The sequence below is a fragment of the Dermacentor albipictus genome, chromosome 10, assembly GCF_038994185.2.
Source record: "Dermacentor albipictus isolate Rhodes 1998 colony chromosome 10, USDA_Dalb.pri_finalv2, whole genome shotgun sequence".
Classification (NCBI taxonomy): domain Eukaryota; kingdom Metazoa; phylum Arthropoda; class Arachnida; order Ixodida; family Ixodidae; genus Dermacentor; species Dermacentor albipictus.
The window spans coordinates 74,000,639-74,021,338 of NC_091830.1; the positions used below are offsets into that span (position 1 = coordinate 74,000,639).

General features: G+C 47.2%; 1 protein-coding gene across 3 annotated transcripts in view; it reads left to right on the forward strand.

The window, feature by feature from the left end:
• Window positions 1–16,610, forward strand: part of LOC135898945 (sodium-dependent nutrient amino acid transporter 1-like) — a 64,475-nt gene extending 47,865 nt beyond the window's left edge. For all 3 annotated transcript variants that reach the window (XM_065428224.1, XM_065428218.1, XM_065428222.1), the window contains 3 exons: window positions 1,300–1,473; window positions 10,915–11,229; window positions 16,252–16,610. In XM_065428224.1, coding sequence (XP_065284296.1) covers window positions 1,300–1,473; window positions 10,915–11,229; window positions 16,252–16,524 — 762 coding nt within the window. In that variant the 3' untranslated portion in view covers window positions 16,525–16,610. The remainder of the gene's footprint in view (window positions 1–1,299; window positions 1,474–10,914; window positions 11,230–16,251) is intronic.
• The last annotated feature ends 4,090 nt before the right edge of the window (window positions 16,611–20,700 follow it).

Sequence of the window (20,700 nt, forward strand, 5' to 3'; positions counted from 1 at the left end):
AAAACTAACCTACTGAGCAGGAAAAGGCCGCCTTTGAGAAAGATAGGCCCATCTATTCAAACATTGGCAAACCTTTCTGACGCACCTGTTTGTGTAAGTTGTATATCACTGTGGGCTACTCCACTTTGTCAGCGGCTTTCTTGACCTTGATAAACGAAGTTTTTCACATATTCTAGTAGCTAGCAGCCTATCATTATTTCTTATTTTTTTCCCATACTACTCAGCATTATCATTGCCTTCTGCATGGTAATCTTCAACCTTACCTTTATGTTTTTCCTCTAAGGCGCTCAATCATTTGTTGCAATTCGTCAACAGTGCTTGTTCACAGGACAATGTTATCTGCAGACGCCAGGTTGCCGAGATATTCGTCATTAATCATCACTAATAATCCTTCCAAGTCTAACAGCTTGAAAACTTTAAGTAAGCAGCTAATAACATGGGAGAGATTGTGTCGCCTTTCTGACCCCTTTCTTAATGACTATTTTTCCTCTTGTGGAAAATTGAGGCAGGTGCGGAGCTTTTATGTATGTTTTGTAAGATATTAACGCTTTGTATACATACTCAGAAATATATGTGGCGAGGTATCTATGACAACCACAGTTTTTCTAGGAAAGGGAAAAATTCTTTCGTATAAGAAAAAAATTATCAGCCGTCCCACTCTGTGAAGGTGCATGACCAGCGAAGCTGTGGTGCACACGGCAGAGGGGACATGGACTTTTGAACAAATGTACGAGCTCATTTACTGTCTTCATCGTTGGTCATCGTGACGAAATGTAGGCGCACATTTATTTTATGCACATTGGCGTGGACGACGGGACCGCCATCATGGGAGAGCAGGAGGTAAGGAAACAAGGTACGCAAGCGCTCGGAACGCCGACAAACAGAGGGCGGTGCGAGTGTAGAAATGCCCGATGCGGGTCGCACAGCGACAAATCTTTGAGAAACGTTTATTAACCACCTGAGAGCACACGATTCTTGAAACTGGTGCCTATTGTTAACTAGTCTACTCAAAATGCATATACGAGTGATGAGACGTATAAGCTCTTGCACAGGGAATCAAACGATTTTGTGTCAAATTCTACGACCGAGTTTTTTGCACGTGCAGAACGAAAACGCACGGAACCCCAGTCATAAACAGCTTAGACGTAAAGTACTTCATCAGTCCGAAATGACGCATTGTTTCTCTTTGGCGTCCGTTCAAGTTAATGTACGAGGACGTGCGCTGCTACAACAGTGAAGCCACACTGCCAGGACTGATACCAAAAACGCTGACACAACTCTCCCATTCTGCGCGTCCAGGTGGCCGGCGTGTGGATGCTGGTGACCAGCATGACGGACGAGTTCCCGTCGCTGCGGCCACTCACGGGTTCCCTCATAGCGGCGGTCTGCATGATCGGCTGCGTGGCGAGCGTGCCGTACGCGACGCCGTACGGATACGCCATCGCCCTGATGGTCAATCGGTTCGCCGTGCACGTGCGTGGGCCTTTCTTGAATGCTTGGTTAATTGCGCTGTTCGTTGAAGGTCCCCAAGCGAATGTGAGCTCGTAGACGAGCGAGCGGTTTCTCTCTCTCTTTCGCTACCCTGCCTCAACGCCCCCTATCCCCTCGCCGCGTACTCCTCTATTAGAGTGGACGTCGCTTCAGGACTAAACGTCATACATCATGTTGGCGTTTTTTTAGAGCGCAGCTCTTTGGCGTCCGTTCCTGTGTTTCGCGTCGTCGTCGGCGTCGGCCTCGTAACCAGCTCCGCCCCCCTTTCATCCCCCCAGCGCTAGCAGCGACCGACTGATACCGCTGGATGCCGCTGACGCCGCTAGAGAGTCAAGATAACGTGACTGCATAGAACACCGTCGCCGCCATGCAGAAAGAGGAGGAAAGGGTCCCCCCCCCCCCCCTAGTTCTTGTGCGGCGGATAGGGTGCTCTTCAGTTGCCGACGCGCCGGTTATTTCACGTAGGCCCCGGCACGTCGACGAATACGTAACCACCTTCCCACGGCTAGACCTGGTTCTTAGCGCTGCGGAAGCGAGGGTATCATATTGTTTGTGTCGGCATCGGCGGCGTTGTCCCTGAAACCAACTCCGCAGCTGGGGTTGACTCACTATCGGCGTCAGCGGCATCAGTCAGTCGCTGCTATCTCTTCCTTCCTCCCTTTATCGTGTTGTCCGCTTGCTGCGCGCGCTTCTGCCCCCATCGTTTGCCGCTGGGTGTACACGCCGCCCCCCTCCCCCCTCTTCCTGCGAGTTGGCGAACTGTGCGCCGCAAAGTTGCCCAACGGCTTGCTGGTAGTAGCTGCCTACTTCGCCCCTACCGCACTCACGAAAGACGTCGTGCGCTTCCTACAACTCGCATTAACCGTCCATCGATCCACACCGATGTTAGTAGTGGGGGACTTTAATGTTGACATAAAGACAAACAGCAATTTCCTAACACTTATGCGGGAGAACATCCCGTTTCTCTCGCTCGTAACGCGTCCCACGGCTGTGACAACCTCGCGAGGCACTTGTATAGATCTCGTCTTTGAGAATCAAGCATTGGTGTACCAAGTCGTACATATATCAGTCTATTTCTCCGACCACAAAGCTTCCTTCATGACTGTCAAGAACTGTTAGTGGAGTCTTTGTTAAAGGAATACGTGTGAAAAATGAAAAAAAAAACATTCTGTGATAGCGCATACATGTGTTGCTCGATTTTTTCGCTCTTTTTTAGAACATCTGTAGCAATCTTCGCTTTTATTGTCTGTGCGATTTTTCTCCTACACGTTTTTCGCGCCGCGGACACAGTGCAGAGGAAGCCGAACGAGGAGAAATAAACTGCTTGTGCACAAGAGGTGAAGGAGACGATGAGGAAGAGGGCATGTGCGACTGAGTGGCAAATGCCATAGAGTTTCCTGGAATAGCTACTATAGGGAACTCTGGCGCTGTGATCGTGAGCGATGGTTTGTACATCGATTTGCCTGATCCTTGTGATTTTAGACTCAGACGTTATTGTGGCTTTGTCTATAACGCTTCATCTGCGTTCATCGTCATAGATTTACATAAAGTCCACTTTCCTAAGTGCACAATGCTCTACAAACCCACACACTCACTAAAAAATGTAATGGTTCAGCCTGTCGAGGTGGCCAACTTAAAACGCGCGAAGCGACTCAACGCCCTGGTTTTCCCGCAAGACATTCGTAAGGGCGTGCTAAGCCACTTGCCGGCAAATGCGTTCGTGGCGTCTGTCTGCTTCATGTCACTGTCGCGTACGGAGAGAAGACGAACGTTCTGCACGAGCTGCGACAGCGGCCGACACCGGCCATGGTAACCGTGCTACTCCCTACTCAAGGTCTACCCTGTGGTTATGCACTCTCTGCGTACTGGTGACGCACAGGAAAGCACTGTCGCCCTGCATTCGCGACATTGCAGGGCATCCTTGCTGGATCGACGATTTGCGCAAGACCCTAAATGGTGCCACTATCATACAGCAGGTCAGCAGAATGGGCGCCTACAATATGCCACATGTCTGCTTGATAAATTTCCGAACCCATGACACCAAGAAGAGGCTACTTCGTGCAGGCCATATCTTTGTTAATGATCATACGTTCTTAGTGATTGGTCCCGGAAAGCAGGAGCTGTGCGTGAACAGGAATTCCAAGAGGTCAGGAGAGCAAGTGAAATGCTGCTGACTTTGAACAAGTAGAGTTGTTCGTCTTGTCCTACATCAGATACGAGGGCGGGGAGGTACAGGGCTGGTTGTTGTTGCAGGTCGTGTGCTCTTCTACCTAGGATGCCATACTACTGGCTATGTTCGCCGAGACCGCAGACTGTCGAGCTGCGTGGAAGGCAATACTTTCCGGCAAGAACAAGCTAATTGCTCAAGATCATACGCTCACATCGCTGGCCGCGTCGCGGCCTGCAACGGCAGTGAATTTTTAATGGAAAAGAAAGACGGTCCGAACAAGTTCATCTGCGAAGCGGTCGCGTAGTAGGACTGCAGCCGTCATACTTTAGTCACCTCTGAATTAAAGAGCTGTAAACTTTGTCTTGCCATTTAGATGATAGGTCATATGTAATTGCTTAATAAAAAATTAGTATGGGTGGCTTCAGAAGTTTCTAATACGTATCAAATAGTACACACTAACCTTTCATATTTGTAGTCAAACCGGAACTACTGCATATTTCCAGATATTTGAAGCTTGCACATCCGATTGTTAAAGTTTTGTTATTGTCCTCCGTCACTCAAAGTATCGGGAGTGAAAGAAGGAGGCAAATGCTTGCTAGAATGCGGAAACACAATGGAAAAAGCAAGCTTTGTTTTTGATTTCGCGGCCGAAGCCTTCATGATAACCTGTGAGTTTTGCTTGTAGTCTGTTATTCGGTGTTTTTGGCTGTGTAGGCAACAAAATATTTATCATTGACGCAGCGGCCAGTCATGTCTCCCTTGCAATGAATCATGTGGATATGTCTGTGGCACACATGTGCTTCATCAGGTTTATTTTTTACAGTCAGAATCATCACTATCATCATCATCATCATCATCATCATCATCATCATCATCATCATCCTGCTTACGGCCACTGCAGAGCAAAGGCCTCTCCCATACTTCTCCAACTACCCCGGCCGTGTACTAATTGTGGTGATGTTGTCCCTGCAAACTTAATGTCATCCGCCCACCTAACTTTCTGCCGCCCCCTGCTATGCTTTCTTTCCCTTGGAATACAGTCCGTAACCCTTAATGACCATCGGTTATCTTCCCTCCTCATTACATGTCCAGCCCATGCCCATTTTTTTTCTTGATTTCAACAAAGATATCAGTAACTCGCGTTTGTTCCCTCACCCAATCTGCTCTTTTCCTATCCCTTAACGTTACAACTATCATTATTCTTTCCATAGCTCGTTGCGTCGTCCTCAATTGAAGTAGAACCCTTTTCGTAAGCCTCCAGGCTTCTGCCCCGTGTGTTAGTACTGGTAAGACACAGCTATTATATACTTTTCTCTTGAGGGATAATGGCAACCTGCTGTTCATGATCTGAGAATGCCTGCCAAACGCACCGCAGCCCATTCTTATTCTTCCGATTATTTCAGTCTCATGATCCGGATCCGCGGTCGCTACCTGCCCTAAGTAGATGTATTCCCTTACCACTTCCAGTGCCTCGCTACCTATCGTAAACTGCTGTTCTCTTCCGAGACTGTTAAACATTACTTTAGTTTTCTGCAGATTAATTTTTCGACCCACCCTTCTGCTTTGCCTCTCCAGGTAAGTGAGCATGTTTTGCAATTGGTCTCCTGAGTTACTAAGCAAGGCAATATCATCAGCGAATCGCAAGTTACTAAGGCATTCTCCATTACCTTTTATCCCCAATTCTTCCCACTCCAGGTTTACCTCCTGTAAACACGCTGTGAATAGCATTGGGGAGATCCTATCTCCCTGCCTGACGCCTTTCTTTATTGGGATTTTGTTGCTTTCTTTATGGAGGACTACGGTGGCTGGAGAGCCGCTATAGACGTATTTCAGCATTTCTATATATGGCTCGCCTACACCCTAATTCCGCAATGCCTCCATGACTGCTGAGGTTTCGACTGAATCAAACGCTTTTCGTAATCAATGAAAGCTATATATAAGGCTTGGTTATCTTCCACACATTTCTCTATCACCTGGTTGATAGTGTGAATATGGTCTATTGTTGAGTAGCCTTTACGGAATCCTGCCTGGTCCTTTGGTTGACAGAAGTCTAAGGTGTTCCTGATTCTATTTACGATTACGTTAGTAAATACTTTGTAGGCAACGAAAAGTAAGCTTAGTGGTCTATAATTTTCAAGTCTTTGGTGTTCCCTTTCCTATGGATTAGGGTTATGTTAGCGTTCTTCCAAGATTTCGGTATACTAGAGGTCATGAGGCATTGTGTATATAGGGTGGCCAGTTTTTCTAGAACAATGTGCCCACCCTCCTTGACCAAATCTGCTGTTACCTGATCCTCCCCAGCTGCCTCCCTTCCTTGCATAGCTCCGAAGGCGTTCGTTTTCCGGCGTTACTTGGGGATTTCAAATACCTCGAGAATATTCTCTCTCAGATTATCGTCGTGGGTGGTACTGGTACTGTATAAATCTCCATAGAACTCCTCAGCCACCTGTACTATCTCATACAAATTAGTAATGATATTGCCGGCTTTGTTTCTTAACGCAGACATCTGATTCTTGCCCATTCCTAATTTTTTCTTCACTGCTTTTAGGCTTCCTCCGTTCCTGAGAGCATGTTCAATTCTATACATATTATAGTTCCCTATGTCAGCTGTCTCACACTTGTTGATTAACTTAGAAATTTCTGGTAGTTCTATTCTAGCTGCAGGGTTAGAGGCTTTCATACATTGGCGTTTCTTGATCAGATCTTTCGGCTCCTGCGATAGCTTACTGGTATCCTGTCTAACGGAGTTACCACCGACTTCTATTGCACACTCCTTAATGATGCCCATAAGATTGCCATTCATTGCTTCAACGCTAAGGTCCTCTTCCTGAGTTAAAGCCGAATACCTGTCCTGTAGCTCGATCCGGAATTACTCTAGTTTCCCTCTTACCGCTAACTCATTGATTGGCTTCCTTTGTACCAGTTTCTTCCTATCCCTCCCAAAGTCTAGGCTAATTCGAGTTCTTACCATCCTATGCTCACTGCAGCGCACCTTGCCGAGCACGTCCACATCTTTTATGATGCCAGGGTTAGCGCAGTGTATGAGGTCTATTTCATTCCTAGTCTCGCCATTCGGGCTCCTCCACGTCACTTTCGGCTAACCCGCTTGCGGAAGAAGGTATTCATTATCCGCATATTATTCTGTTCTGCAAGGTCTACTAATAACTCTCCCCTGCTATTCCTAGAGCCTATGCCATATTCCCCCACTGACTTGTCTCCAGCCTGCTTATTGCCTACCCTGGCATTGAAGTCGCCCATCAGTATAGTGTATTTTGCTCTGACTTTGCCCATCACCGATTCCACGTCTTCATAAAAGCTTTCGACTTCCTGGTCATCATGACTGCATGTAGGGGCGTAGACCTGTAAGACCTTCAATTTGTACCTCTTTAAGTTTCACAACAAGACCTGCCACCCTCTCGTTAATGCTATAGAATTCCTGCATGTTACCAGTTACCAGCTATATCATTATTAATCAGGAATCCGACTCCTAGTTCTCGTCTCTCTGCTAAGCCCCGGTAACACAGGACGTGCCCGCTTTTTAGCACTGTATGTGCTTCTTCTGTCGTCCTAACCTTACTGAGCCCTATTATATCCCATTTACTACCCTCTAATTCCTCCAATACCACTGCAAGACTCGCCTCACTAGATAACGTTAAACGTTGCCAGGTTCGGATTCTAATCCCGGCCTGTCCTGAGCCAGGGCTTCGTAGCACCTTCTGCTGCGTCACAGGTCTGACCACCGCCGTGGTGAGTTGCTTCGGGGCTGCTGGGGCTAAGGGCCAGGATTTGATTTTTGTTTTCGTATGGGAAGTTGTGGCCAAGTACTGCACCATGATGGCCAATCCTGCTCTGATGAGAGAGTGCGTTACCAGTTCTGGTCACCAGGATCAGGGCGCGCTCCAGGCCGGTTTATGCAACGTTACCAACACTCGGATTTTATTTTATTTCTTTTTATCCAGCGGAAAATTGCGCGGCACCGGGATTCAAACCACGGGCGTCTTGCACGCGAGGCGGATACTCTACCTCTTCGCCACGGCAGGAGTTGTACGCCTCATTTAACCTACAGTGGTGCCTTCTTCGATCAGTCAAGGTCGACCAATCTGAGCTCGGTTAAACCGTACGGAGGGCACGCAATTGGAGAAACCTGGTAGTTTATGACTTGCACATGAGTGGCCATGAATAATAGAGGAGAAAAAAAATTTACAAGTGTTCCAAGAAATTCTTCTTCTTCCTCTTATTATTATTATTATTTTGAAGAGGGTCCCCGTGCGGGGGGTCGTGGCGAAGAACTGATATCTTATTTTTGTGAACCATATATTTAGCGTTTTTAAAAAGCTCCATTCTATGTAACAGCCATTATTTCTTAGAGATCTTGCTTGCACACAGGCTCTAAAGACTTTGTGATGCTTTCGTGCAGTTTCTAAGTGACATTTGGAGATCTTGTGTTTAAAACTTCATAATTTGTACTTGATAGTGAGGTCTGTTTTGTAGACCAGTCGGCACAGACGTCGCACAAAATTATATGGTAATAAATATACGGACCAAATATGCGTCTGCATCTGACTACTCAGTATTCGCTGAAATATGCCATGGTTATTATTCGTTCTAGGTCTCAATAAAAAAAAAATTGAACGTAACACGTTGCGCGTTGTTACGCTGGGCGTTGCCACGTAAGATATGTAATCGATCCAATAAAAAAAAATTATCCGACGATTACGATACTCCCTAATGCGAAATTTGAGCGCAGCTCTATACATGTTTCCATTTCGCGATATTTTGAAGCAAAGAATTCGAGAGAGACATGTAGCAGAGTCGGTAATGGTCGGAAATCTGATCTGCGGATCAAGCGAGCCGGCGTTTATACATGACTCGTCAAAGGTTCCAATGTGATCGCTGGTGCCGCATGGCTTCCAGAAAGTACTATACAATTCGCATAGCGCATACAATCAGATTAAGAAACAATCTCACACAATAACAACCAAAACAAGCGCGAACGAGACCGACCCAACAGAACCAAACAGGCACGGGCGAGAGCTTTGGCGCGAGCAGACGATAGTACGAAACAAGCGGATCGGCTGAGACCAGACACGAGTGCGCATCGAGCCGTAAGGAGGGTCCGCATGACACCAGCATCGCGCGCGCACGTCTATAGTGTACTAGAATTCTTTATTCTAGTACACTATACGCACGTCACTGAAGGGGCCGCTCTCATTGGTCTCCGCCATTCGCGGCTCGCGTCCTTCGTCTCCCACTCCAGCGAAGGAGGGCGGAGCAGGTTAGGAGGCCGACAACGCCGACGACGACGCGAAACCCAGGAACGGACGCCAAAGAGCTGCGCTCTAAAACTACCAAAAGGGTAGTTGTTTAAAATATTTCTCGCGTGCCACATGTCAAATAATTCTCGCGCGCCACATGTGGAGGAAAGCGGGGAGGCAGCGCCGGAGGGATGAGGGGCGTCTTGGACTCCGCCAACAAGTGCGTGCTTTGCTCGGCCACGTGCGGTCGTGTGCGCCGCGTATTGAGCGCAATCTGCAGACGGCTCCACCATGTTGCGAGCTGTGTTCTCGCCGCTCTCAGTGCGTCAAAGCGATAGACTGCACGAAGGTCACTTCGCTCGCTGCTGCTGCCGCGCTTGCTCAAACCAGTGTCCAGTGTTTTGCAGCGAGTGTCCGCGCTTGTCGAGTGGGATGTGTTCACGTTTGCTTGTGCCAACTGACACCGTTCGCGATAACTCAGTTAGTTATGAATGTTTTCAAGTTTAGGTTGCCGATAAAACTGCTATCCTTACTTCGTATAGCTGTGTACTAATTTGCTATCGCAATCGATGCTTCGCGATAGATCGTGCTTCGTTGGTGTAAATGAACAGAGCTTTGTTAGGTATCAGGTCCTTACCGGAGTTCCTCTTCTCTTCTTGTACTGTTCGTAACAGACATTTCATCAGCAGTTGGACACTGTTCATTACTTGTTTATGCTTACGACCTAAAGTTGTTTAAGGCTGTCGTCAGTGTTCACGATTGCATGGGCCTAGAAAAATGCATTTCTACAGCCAAGCTAGTGCACAGGTAAATAAGCTTCTCTTCATTGCTTCCTAAACAATTGTAGTAAGTTGTACTCCAAAAAAAAACATGTGCACTCTTCATACAGCTCTCGTGACGCTACATTCTTCAGGGTCAATGAAATTAAAGACTAAATTAAAACGCTATGCTTGTCTTCGCACGCTGAATATCCGGAACAACGTGCTCTTCGCGCTCATGGTATTGTTTGTCTAGATTACATTACTTCAATTCCCCTGCTGCTTTTCCGAAATTGCGTTCCACTGCGGGATTTCCATTACTAGAGTGTGCGTCTGTAGTGATGGACGAAAGGTGGAAGTCAAATTCTAGCCTCATTGAAGGCGTCCAGAAAAATAAATACATATTTTCAAGCGCCACTATTACGTTCTGGCGACCATAGCCTAGTCGTCTCCAATATACCTCAACTCGTACATCTAACATCAAGACGTATTACACCAAACCTTTTTTTATAAGTGGTTCATGGCACGAGACATTGTCTAAAGATTCTCGATCATGCACAATTTTCTGTAAGCATTCTTCGTTTTCTGCCTGGTCTTGTTGCAGAAGTCGCTGTCGTATGGCTCATCTTCAAAAAAAAAAAAAAACACGTAATAGGAATTTTGCCCATATTGATACACTTGTAAGTTCATTGCTATTGTTTTCGGTGTGTGCAGAAAAATAGAATAATGATCTTGCACAGTTCAGTACCCTTTACGCCCGCATCGTCGTTTTCATTTTTCCTACTTGTTTGTCTGCCTCCTTTTTTTTTGTTGACCACATTCATCTTCTCTGTACATTTTGCTTAGCGTATTACTTTTTAAGTGCACCAGTATGGAGGCTCCTTAGCTGTTCTTGGACGCCACAATAAATAAATGAATAATTGATTCTTTGATTGCTTGATTCGTGATTAACTGAGCCTATTTTCCAACTGCAATCCTGTCTTTTCCAACGTTTTCTTCTCCTTGTGTAAATTTTCTCATTATCTAAATTTTATACTTACTGTTGTATCGTTGCTCATTACGCACCTGTTTATCCTGTCGTATTTTTATTCAATATTTTGTGTGGGATAACTATTAGTCCTTGTTCTACCTTTCCTTTTTGTTTTTATATCTCGGTTGCGTGAGTATTTAGATCGCCAGCTGCTGCAAAGCACGGAAAAGAAAGATTGTTTTAAGTTTTGTTTTCGCTGTACCCTCTCAGATTCCAGTGCTGCTGGTGGCCTGCTTGGAGACGCTGTCGTTCGTCTGGGGATACGGCGTCGACAGGCTGCTGTTCGATGTGAATTTCATGGAACAGGGCATGCTGAGCCGTTACTGGATCCGCTGCTGGAGCCTGTGGACGCCATGCGCTCTGCTCGGAGTCCTGGTGGCGACGTTCGTCACCCTCCAGGACTTCTTCAATGAGCTGGAGGTCCACTACGACGTGCAGGCGAAGCTGGCGTGCCAGTTCCTGCTCATCGGCTCGCTGGCCGGCATCCCAGTCCTGCTCATCACGTGGCTCCTGGAGAACAACCTGGTAACCGGGCCACACGCGCGTAATGGCGCCCGTTTCGTTCGAGTTTTGAGTCTGAACTGAGGCAATGAGGTGCCCTGCATAGAATTGACCTCACCAACACATTTTAACGCTTGAGAATTGTAAGGCGACCTAATTAAGAGGCAGATCAGTCCATCCGTATGTCTGTAATGCGTGACACGATGCGCTATAGATATGTATGAGGTTCTGTAGGGCTATATATCAGGGTACCTTATGACTACCTATGACTACTGAGATTTAGGATTGTGGCTATGGGCAGAAGCTTGGAGGTGGGCAAAGAAGCTCGAGAACAAGTTAAAGACCGCGCAAAGAGCGATGGAACGAAGAATGCTAGGCGAAACGTTAAGAGACAGGAGGAGAGCGGTGTTGATTCGAGAGCAAACGGGAACAGCCGATATTATAATTGACATCAAGAGAGAAAAGTGGATCTGGGAAGGCCAGGTAATGTGTAGGATAGATAACAGGTGGATCATTAGAGTTGCAGAATTGGCACCAAGAGAAGGGAAGCGCAGCCGAGGACGGCAGAAAACTAGGTGGGGGGATGAGATTAGGAAATTCGCATGCGGAATTTAACATCGGTTGGCGCAGGACAGGGGTAATTGGAAATCACAGGGATATGCCTTCGTACTGCAGTGGACATAAAATAGGCTCACGAATATGATGATGAGAGACGGGAACAAATGCTTACGCGCTCTCCGACAAGTCTCACTAGGGAGTTTCTACAGTAATGCTTGTACAGATATTTTTTCTATGCAGTGGATAGGCTGTACGCTGAAGGCTTGAAGAAAATGGAGCTAGTAAGAACCAAGACTTCATTAAGTTGATAACAGATCGTGCAATGGTCATGTAGGAGAGCGCACAAGACATTGGGAGCGAGAGGGATCTGTCAACTATAGGTCGGACAACACCCTCATGAGTAAAGTCACTTGCTCAGACCACCTCGTGAGGCGGAGTCTGAGTTCGCTCGGCTAAACTAAAGTTGATCTCTCTATCTCTCTCTTATTGGAATTTTCGTTAGTTTGAGCAAGTGGAATTTTGGTGCGTTTGAGTCCGAGTGAGCCGTAAACACAAAATATATTTTTTACTGCCTGAGCGATTTCTCCTTATTTATCAGGCATAAAAGCAAAAAAGAGAAAAGGAAAAGCTGTGCTAAAGTCACGGCGACGGCAACAACGCCACGCGGCCTGCATCGTACGAGTGCGTAAAAACGAATAGGTAGAGCGCTCGAATACGGGGCCATCGAATACGAGGCCATCGATGGCCATCGGGGCCATCGTCATCTGGCTCTGCACATACAAGAAAACATATCTATGTTACACGGAAACCGGAACACAGACCCCCCTTTGCAGTTGCCGTTTTTTTAGTAAGCACGCCACGAAAAGTCCCAACCAACTAGAGGCTAACAGCGTAGCTGTAAAAAAAGATTGTAATTCCCCGGATCATCGAGCAGTCCAGTAAGTCTTTCTATATAACGATCATCTTGAATGCACGTGGTGAAGTCACCACGCTTTGCACTGTGACGACGAACGATGCACAGTTCTCTGTAGATTCACAATAAATCTGGAAAGCCGTAATCGTGTTTGGCTGTGTATAAGGTGCATTCAAAGTTAACGGGAGATACAGTAAGATCGCCTATGGCATGTAGCAGAATTTTTCTCCATAGTTGGAGTATATTCCTAGAGGGGGTATTATTTTCTAGGTGAGTTGAATTATATAATCATATATATGCGAGCCGCACTTTAAAGAAGGCAGAAGCCAACTACTCAGTAACAGAAAGGAGTGCTTGGCCATTATTTGGGCGCTCGTCAAATTTCGTCCATACCTATATAGTCGCCCTTTTGACATTGTCACCGACCACCATTCACTTTGCTGGCTGTCTTCGTTGAAGGATCCGTCAGGTCGTCTAGGCCGATGGGCACTCCGCTTACAAGAATATCATATCCGCCTTGTCTACCGATCGGGCAGAAAGCACTCTGACGCCGATGTGCTTCCCCGATCACCGCTACCTTGTGATGTGGCTTCAGTGTCTCCGCTTTTCGCATCCATGTCAGCCTTCAACGTCGCTGATACAGCGTAAGGATCCCCTGCTTTAAACTATGCTGAATTTCCTCCACGACCCATCCACCACACCCTCTTCTCGAACACTTCGTCGCCAAGCCGTTCACTTTACTGTCCGCGACAATGTCCTTTACCGCAGAAATTATTTGCCTGATTGTCGCAAATGGCACCTAGTGATACCACGACACATGCGTTCTGACATATGCACTTATTTTCATGCTTCTCCTGATAATGGTCGCGCCGTTGTCCTGAAAACGTGCACCCGGCTAAGGCAGCGTTTCTACTGGCACGGCATGTATCACTTCGTGCGCCACTACGTACGCGCTTGCACGGCGTGCCAACGGCGTAAAATTCCACAGTGCCCTCCTGGTGAGCTACAGCCGCTGCCCTGCCCGGCTCGGCCCTTCGATCGCGTCGGCATAGACCTATACCGGCCACTTCCCTGCAGTTCCTCGGGTAACCGATGGATAATTGTAGGTGTCGACCACTTGACGCGCTACGCCCAGACTGCCGCACTCCCGGCAGCCTCTGCGCGCGAAGTTGCGTTCTTCATCTTGCGGAACTTCGTTCTTCGACATGGCGCACAACGCGAACTGCTCAGCGACAGGGGACGTGTTTTCTTGTCAGAAGTTATCCAAGCCCTTCTCGCTGCGTGCAGCATCGTTCACCGCAAGTCTACAGCCTACCACCCGCAAACGAACGGCTTGACAGAGCGGTTCAACCGCACACTCGGTGACATGTTGACTATGTACGTCGCCTCGGATCACAGTCACCGGGACACTGTTTTGCCGTTCGTCACGTATGCCTATAATACGGCCACACAAGCTACCACCGGATTTTCTCCCTTTTCTCTGCTGTATGGACGAGAGCCCTCGTGTACTATGGACACACTGCTCCCATACCGACCCGACGCTTCCGAATGCACGCCTGTGTCTGAAGCCGCCAAATACACCGAGCACTGTAGGCAGCTCGCGCGAACCCTTACGACCGCTGCTCAAGATCGTCAAAAGCTGCGGCGTGACAGTGGCGCGCTTACACCAGTTTTCCCGACTCGTTCCCTTGTTTGCTTTTGGGTCCCGCCTCACAGCCCTGGCCTTTCGACGAAACTCCTTGCACGCTATGATGGCCCCTACCGCGTCATAGACCGTACCTCCGCTGTCACCTACGTTGTATAACCTGGGACGCCTTCACCCGACCATAGGCATCGCGGGCGGGACACGGTTCATGTCAACCGACTTAAGCCGTACTATGACCCCCTCATCCTACTATACGCCGAAGTCACCAGGATGGCTCCTCTTCTCTCCCGGGGGCCATTGTGGTGAAGAGAAAGATGAAGAAGGCGCTCTTGTGTCGGCTGTGCGCGCGATCGGCGTTCGTCTACTGCCAGTGCAACTAGACTGTGCCTAGTGCCTTATAATAAATCATCATACTACAGAATGAATAATGAGATTTTGCTGATAAACATTCAACCTCATTACTTTACGGCTCATGAAGCAAACTTAAGATATTTAGCCGTGGAGTTTGCTACCAACTGTATGCCTTTCATATATAAATATTGAGGGTGATACCAATTTCGAGATATGCGCCTTCAATATGTGCGACGAGACCTATTCCGTTCCCAATTATTCTTAGCTCCATTGCAATAAAATGTCTTGTGTAAGGAGTAAGGGAAGTTTTTATTAAAGGGTTAGTGGCGACTATCTCAAAACTGGTGTTAATTTGAACATTCGTTGCAAGTGAATGTGCCACGAGAAGTCACTCATCGCAATTTGTTAATTGCAATTATCATCATCATCATCAGTCTAGTTATGATGATGATGATGATGATCATGAATATGGGCCCTAAATTGAAGATGGAAAAGTTCGATAAATAAATAATTAATCAGTTAGGCAGTTTTCTCTCTTGTGCAAGGAATATCTGCCTAGTTTGGTAGTGCAGCCCGAAAAGCAGAATTGCGGTGTGTGTCGTAGGCATGTTTTAACTACTTTGGTGAAGTGAAAAAAAAAGCTGGTATTGTAAACCATGGTCCTACAGTAGCAATTTTCGCCTTTCTATTGAAATTATATATATATATATATATATATATATATATATATATATATATATATATATATATATATATATATATATATATATATATATATATATATAGTGTTTTTTTCATTTGTATTGTTTAGCCTAGGTAGGACATTAGGCAGCATATTAGCAAGAGATTGGGGGCGCAACCCACCACCCCGTTCCAAAGAAGGGAACGCTCATATCATCCATCCATCCACCCATCCATGGTGGTGCCCACTAAAAAAACAGCATTCATACGCAATTTTGAGAGGAAACAAAAATGCAGACCGGACGCACATGTTGGAATCTCCATGAAGCGAAGCTTTTGTGAACCGGTAAATAATTAAATGCTGTCAGGCCATATTCCCCTCGAGTACCGTATTTTGAATCATGATGATTAGCGTGTCTGCATGACAAGGCGTGGTGGCGTCCATCACGTGAACCACGTCACTGACGAGACGGTCGATGATACCGTCGCCAGGATGGGCCCACTTTTTTGCTGTGTGTCTCCAGTACCTGTGTGCCTCAAGGGTCTGTCAACTTACTCCACAAGAACGCGGGCAAGTAGACACGACATACTTCGGGGGAAAGGCACAGAAATATTTGTTAATCAAGAAAATTGTGCTCCCGAAGTCCTATACTATATCATAGCATATTTGAATATCGTTCGTTGTTTCACTGCCCTATACCGTAGCACAAAGAGCGAGTCAGCGGCACATGTGTAGGAGTAGTGAAGACTAATCATATCTTTGCCGGTCATATCACCTGTATTCGTTATACGGGTACTGTTCAGGGTTTGAGACACTCGACAATAGATGGCGGCACCAGCCACAGACAGCAATGTCTGGGAAGATTCGCAAATGAAGCGTCGCTTTTCAATCGCGCAGGACGTGAACCTGTCTCTGCTTCCGTGCGCGCACTGGGGTCCTCGGGAGGCTCTCTACTTCCGCGCCTACCACGAGGCCATCAAGCACTCCGACCTGCCGGCGCAGAAGAAAGTCCATAAGACGGACAGAAAGGAGACGGTGGCTGAGCGCTTCACGCTGTACCTGGTGCGCCACAGCCCCAAGTATATGGGACGCTTCATCAAGGGCACCACCCCCTCACCCGCCCAAATATTGTTCACGCGCCGGGTTAGGGACCCCTTTCCCTGCGACTAGCCGTCGCTCCAGCTAGGGAGGTCGAAAAGCGCCCCAACGCCTTTTCTTTCTTTTTCAATAAATGTCGAGGAATTTCACACATTGGACGGCATGCTAGCATTTGTTGTGGTGCCAGCCTCTGTTGCCAGCCAAGGCAACAGGACGTCGTGTGAATGAGTAACCGCTTTTTCCCTATATGGCCAACTTCCTTACCCTTCGGTTTGCGGATAGTAAAGAATCGGCGGCGCTATCGCAACAATTTCATAAAGATATCTATCTGTTTGAATAAAACTCTGTGCGCCACTATAGCTACCTGCGTAGCCAGTGCCATATTCTTGGAACGTGTTCACAATCGTGGTATATGGGATCGCAAGTGTTCCGTTCTTGATTTCGACTCTCCTGGGCCACGTCATACTGCACTAGAATGTGGAATGTGTGGGAGGGGGGGGGGGCGTAGCTTTAGAATATTGCACTGATCGATTGAAGACTGATAGACAATTTATGAGAGCGTGGCCTTTGGCTAGGCTGAGTGGCCGAATATGTTCCCAGTGAGAAATATCTCGGTACGCTTTTATTCCCGCTTGTCACGTAAGAATCATCCATCGCCTGTACGCGTAAAACTACCTTAACGCGCATGAATCTTGTTCTTGTTTAAGACATTCTGCCCGGTCCGAGTTGGTTAGCATTGCTTTTGCTCAAGCCTGCAGTGTACCGTGATAAAGTATTTGTTGCAATTATCTTCGTTCTCCTCTTGAAAAAGAAAATGAAACTCGGGTTAGCAACACCCAGTTTTGTGTACTATGGTAGGACTATTGAGAAAGTTGCTGATGCGATGGTTTTTTTACAAAGGGCTGTACTAAATTGCTTCAAATATAAAGTTTAGAATTGATGTTCTAAGCAATTGTGTATCGCCTATAAGCCTGTCCGCATGCTTCACGCAACAGTGTATTTAGTTCAAGACAGCGTTTCGTTGAACCCCTATTAGCAGAAGATGTGGGAAACGTCTAATGTCTTCTGCGCCTGTGGTGTTAAATGACTTGCCTCACGAGGCGTCACTTTACAAACGTAAACATTTTTATCAGCGATATTAGAAAAATACGTCACCAGAGTCATATATTGTGGTAAAGCAGGGCCTGTTCATGCTGTATGCATACGGCGGACGGCTGTGTGAACAATTGTTCCGCGTACAATGATTGCACAGCTCGTTGGCCTGCGAAGAGCATCCAGACAACGGAAGACGCGCCAGAAAGACATCAAACATGGCAGTGCCGCCAAAGTGAGTGTCATGCGCTTCGGAGTGATCAGATCATCATTGTGAAGTATTTGCATCTTAAGTTCTGCTACTATTATCACGAAGCATTCTTTGTATATAGGTTGTTGTCTGTCCTCGCTTCAACAAAAGTATATGATCGATGCTGGAATCGAACTTTGCCGTGGAACACAGTAGTGCTGTGTGCTAACCACAGGTCCACGACAGCACGCGTATTCTCGCTCTAAGGGCAGCCAGTAGTAGTAGTAGTAGTAGTAGTAGTAGTAGTAGTAGTAGTAGTTGCCTCAAAACTCACTGAAACACTTTGCGCGTGCGCCACGTACCACCTTAGCGTCTTCGTTCATCGTGACAGTACGCGCTTTGAGGTGCCGTGTCATATTGCACTATCTCGAGGATCGGTCTACACTCCCCGGCACTTTCCTCGTAGCTGTTTACGCTACGGAGACAATGTTCGACGCCACACAAACCTGATGGTCGCCCAAGGCAATCATTTTTTTTTATTTCTTTGTTGGAGTACAAATGACATCGTCGTTTTAACATCAGCACTTCACATAGCCATAAGTACGTATGATTCCATAGCACGTAGTTGATGACATCAGAATCCGTGTTTCTCTTGTGCTCCTTCCACTACCCAGGTAGTACCAGACAGTCGTCTTGTCGTAAGCTTGCGTCGAATGACCAGTGAAGATTCAATGTCTTTGCTGCCAAGCGATTGCCTACGACGTGGTGGTCACTGTGCTGCTGTTGTAACACGCACGTATGCTCGTGACCCACACGCACAACTACTCAATCTACGTAAACATATTGGTTCGCCTGGTAATGGTTTGCGGAACCCCTACAATGCTGGATACCAATGCACCTGCATAATGCTTCGCATGATATCGATTCCCGCAGTACATGGGATCTGCACAATTTTTTTCCTGTATATTTGTGGCATGACACTTTCAAACTAAGGTAATGGCGGCCATTCCACAGTTTTGCAGTCATCAGTTCTCAATATTCATTGTTTTAGGCCGGACAAGGAAGGCTGTGCGATTTTTAAATGGCCTTAATCATTTGGAAGTGCCTCCGGCAAGCCATTGGGGCTACCGCATAATAGATGCCATAGGTTGAGCAGGTTTTCTTGTTATTACCCCATGATTTACATGTTGCACAATGTAATGTGCATATGACATACGCGCTTTGGACTTGCGCAGGCACCGGGCATTGCCATACAAGCCAAACAGATGATTTTGTCAGGCGCACATTTCTGTACAATTTACTTTCTACAAAGCATCTATCTATTTATTTATTTATTTATTTATTTATTTATTTATTTGTAGTGTCCTTACCGGCAAAAGAGAAGGAAAGACAGGTGGACAGAGAGACAGAGAGACGGACGGACGGACAGAGAATTTTAATTAGGTCCTGAGGTACTCTACTGCTCAAGGCGTTTGAGCAGCAGGCCGTTCCCACGTAGGGACGGGCAGGCCAAGCCTCACCGCCGATTCGTGGGCCTTTTGGATGGCCCACAGTTGGCGTAGAAGGTCTGAGCTCCTGAGCATGAAGCTCCATTCCTCTTCGGTTGTGCGTTGAGGACCTTGTAATGAGGGGCACTGCCAGAGGTTATGATCTAACCTACAAATGGCGTCACAATCGGGGCATGTTAGATGAAGGCCTTCGATAAAATGGCTGTGGCAATGAAGGCTAGGATATGACCTAGTATGAAGCATGCGAAGAGTAGATGCCTGTGCTCTAGAGAGCTTCTTATGAGGAATGGGGAAGACCATCCTAATGTTTGACGACCTCATTGAAAGTCCGGAGAGCGTCCCTAAAGACCGCTAGATCGGAGTCCGAAGATCCCCCAAGCTGCCCAGCGTGGTATGTTCGAGTGCTCGGACGTGGGCGATCTCGTTCATGTGATCAGGGATGAATGCGTTCTGCCGGTCATAGAAATAGGAGCGGAACTTACCCACTGCCCAAACGAGAACCATACACTCGCGTTCGTTTATAGAATACTTGCGCTCAGCAGGAGAAAGGAGGAGGCTGGCGCAGTCAATAACATGCTCTCGTTCTTGTATCCGGGCCAAGATAGCTCTTACACGGTGGGCACCAGCATACGAATGGACTTCTGTTGGAGCTGACGCATCAAAGTGAGGGAAATTGGAGGGGAGGCAAGCAGCGGGATGAAGCAAGTTGTAGTAGCCCCGCCTGACAGAAAACAAATAGCTACGTCGCTAGAGGTTTGAAGTGCATCGGAAAAGCCGGAGACAAAAATGATCACATGGAGGGCAGATATGATTCAAGGTGAGCCGGAAACCAGGTGATTGTGTGAAGAGAAATATCTTTATGACCTGAAATGCGAGTTACTTCAGCTGATACCGATCCGGACGCAAATGCCCTGACCGCTGCTCGTGAAGGACGAAATAAACTTACATATTTACAGACTGTAGCGGCTGACAAGATGGCAGTTAACTCGCGAAGTACAAAATCACCATCTTTTTCTAATTTTAATCGTGTCTTCGTCAGCCTGTCACATGATCCCCGATGGCGGAAGCACCAAGCCCGTGCTGGTTAGAAGATGGTCGAGTGATACGGCTTAAGACGCGCAACGTGGACTACGTCTGAGGGAGGCTGAGCCACGCAGGGGCCAAGAGGAGTGATTTCGTACGTGACATCAGTTACTGAGTAATTGAATTCTTGAAAGTGGAAAGCCTAGTAGCCAACGCACCCAGAAGGATCTTTCGGGGACGAAAGCCACCACAGAGCGTGGTCATCAGTGATGAATGGGAATGGCGGGTCGTAGAACTAGGGGCGGAAGATACCAACTAAAACGAGAACCAGGCACTCGCGTTCGTTAACACAATACTTGCGCTCAGTAGGGGAAAGACGGAGGCTGGCGTAGGCAATAACACGTTCTCGCCCTTGTTGTTTCTGGGCCAGGATAA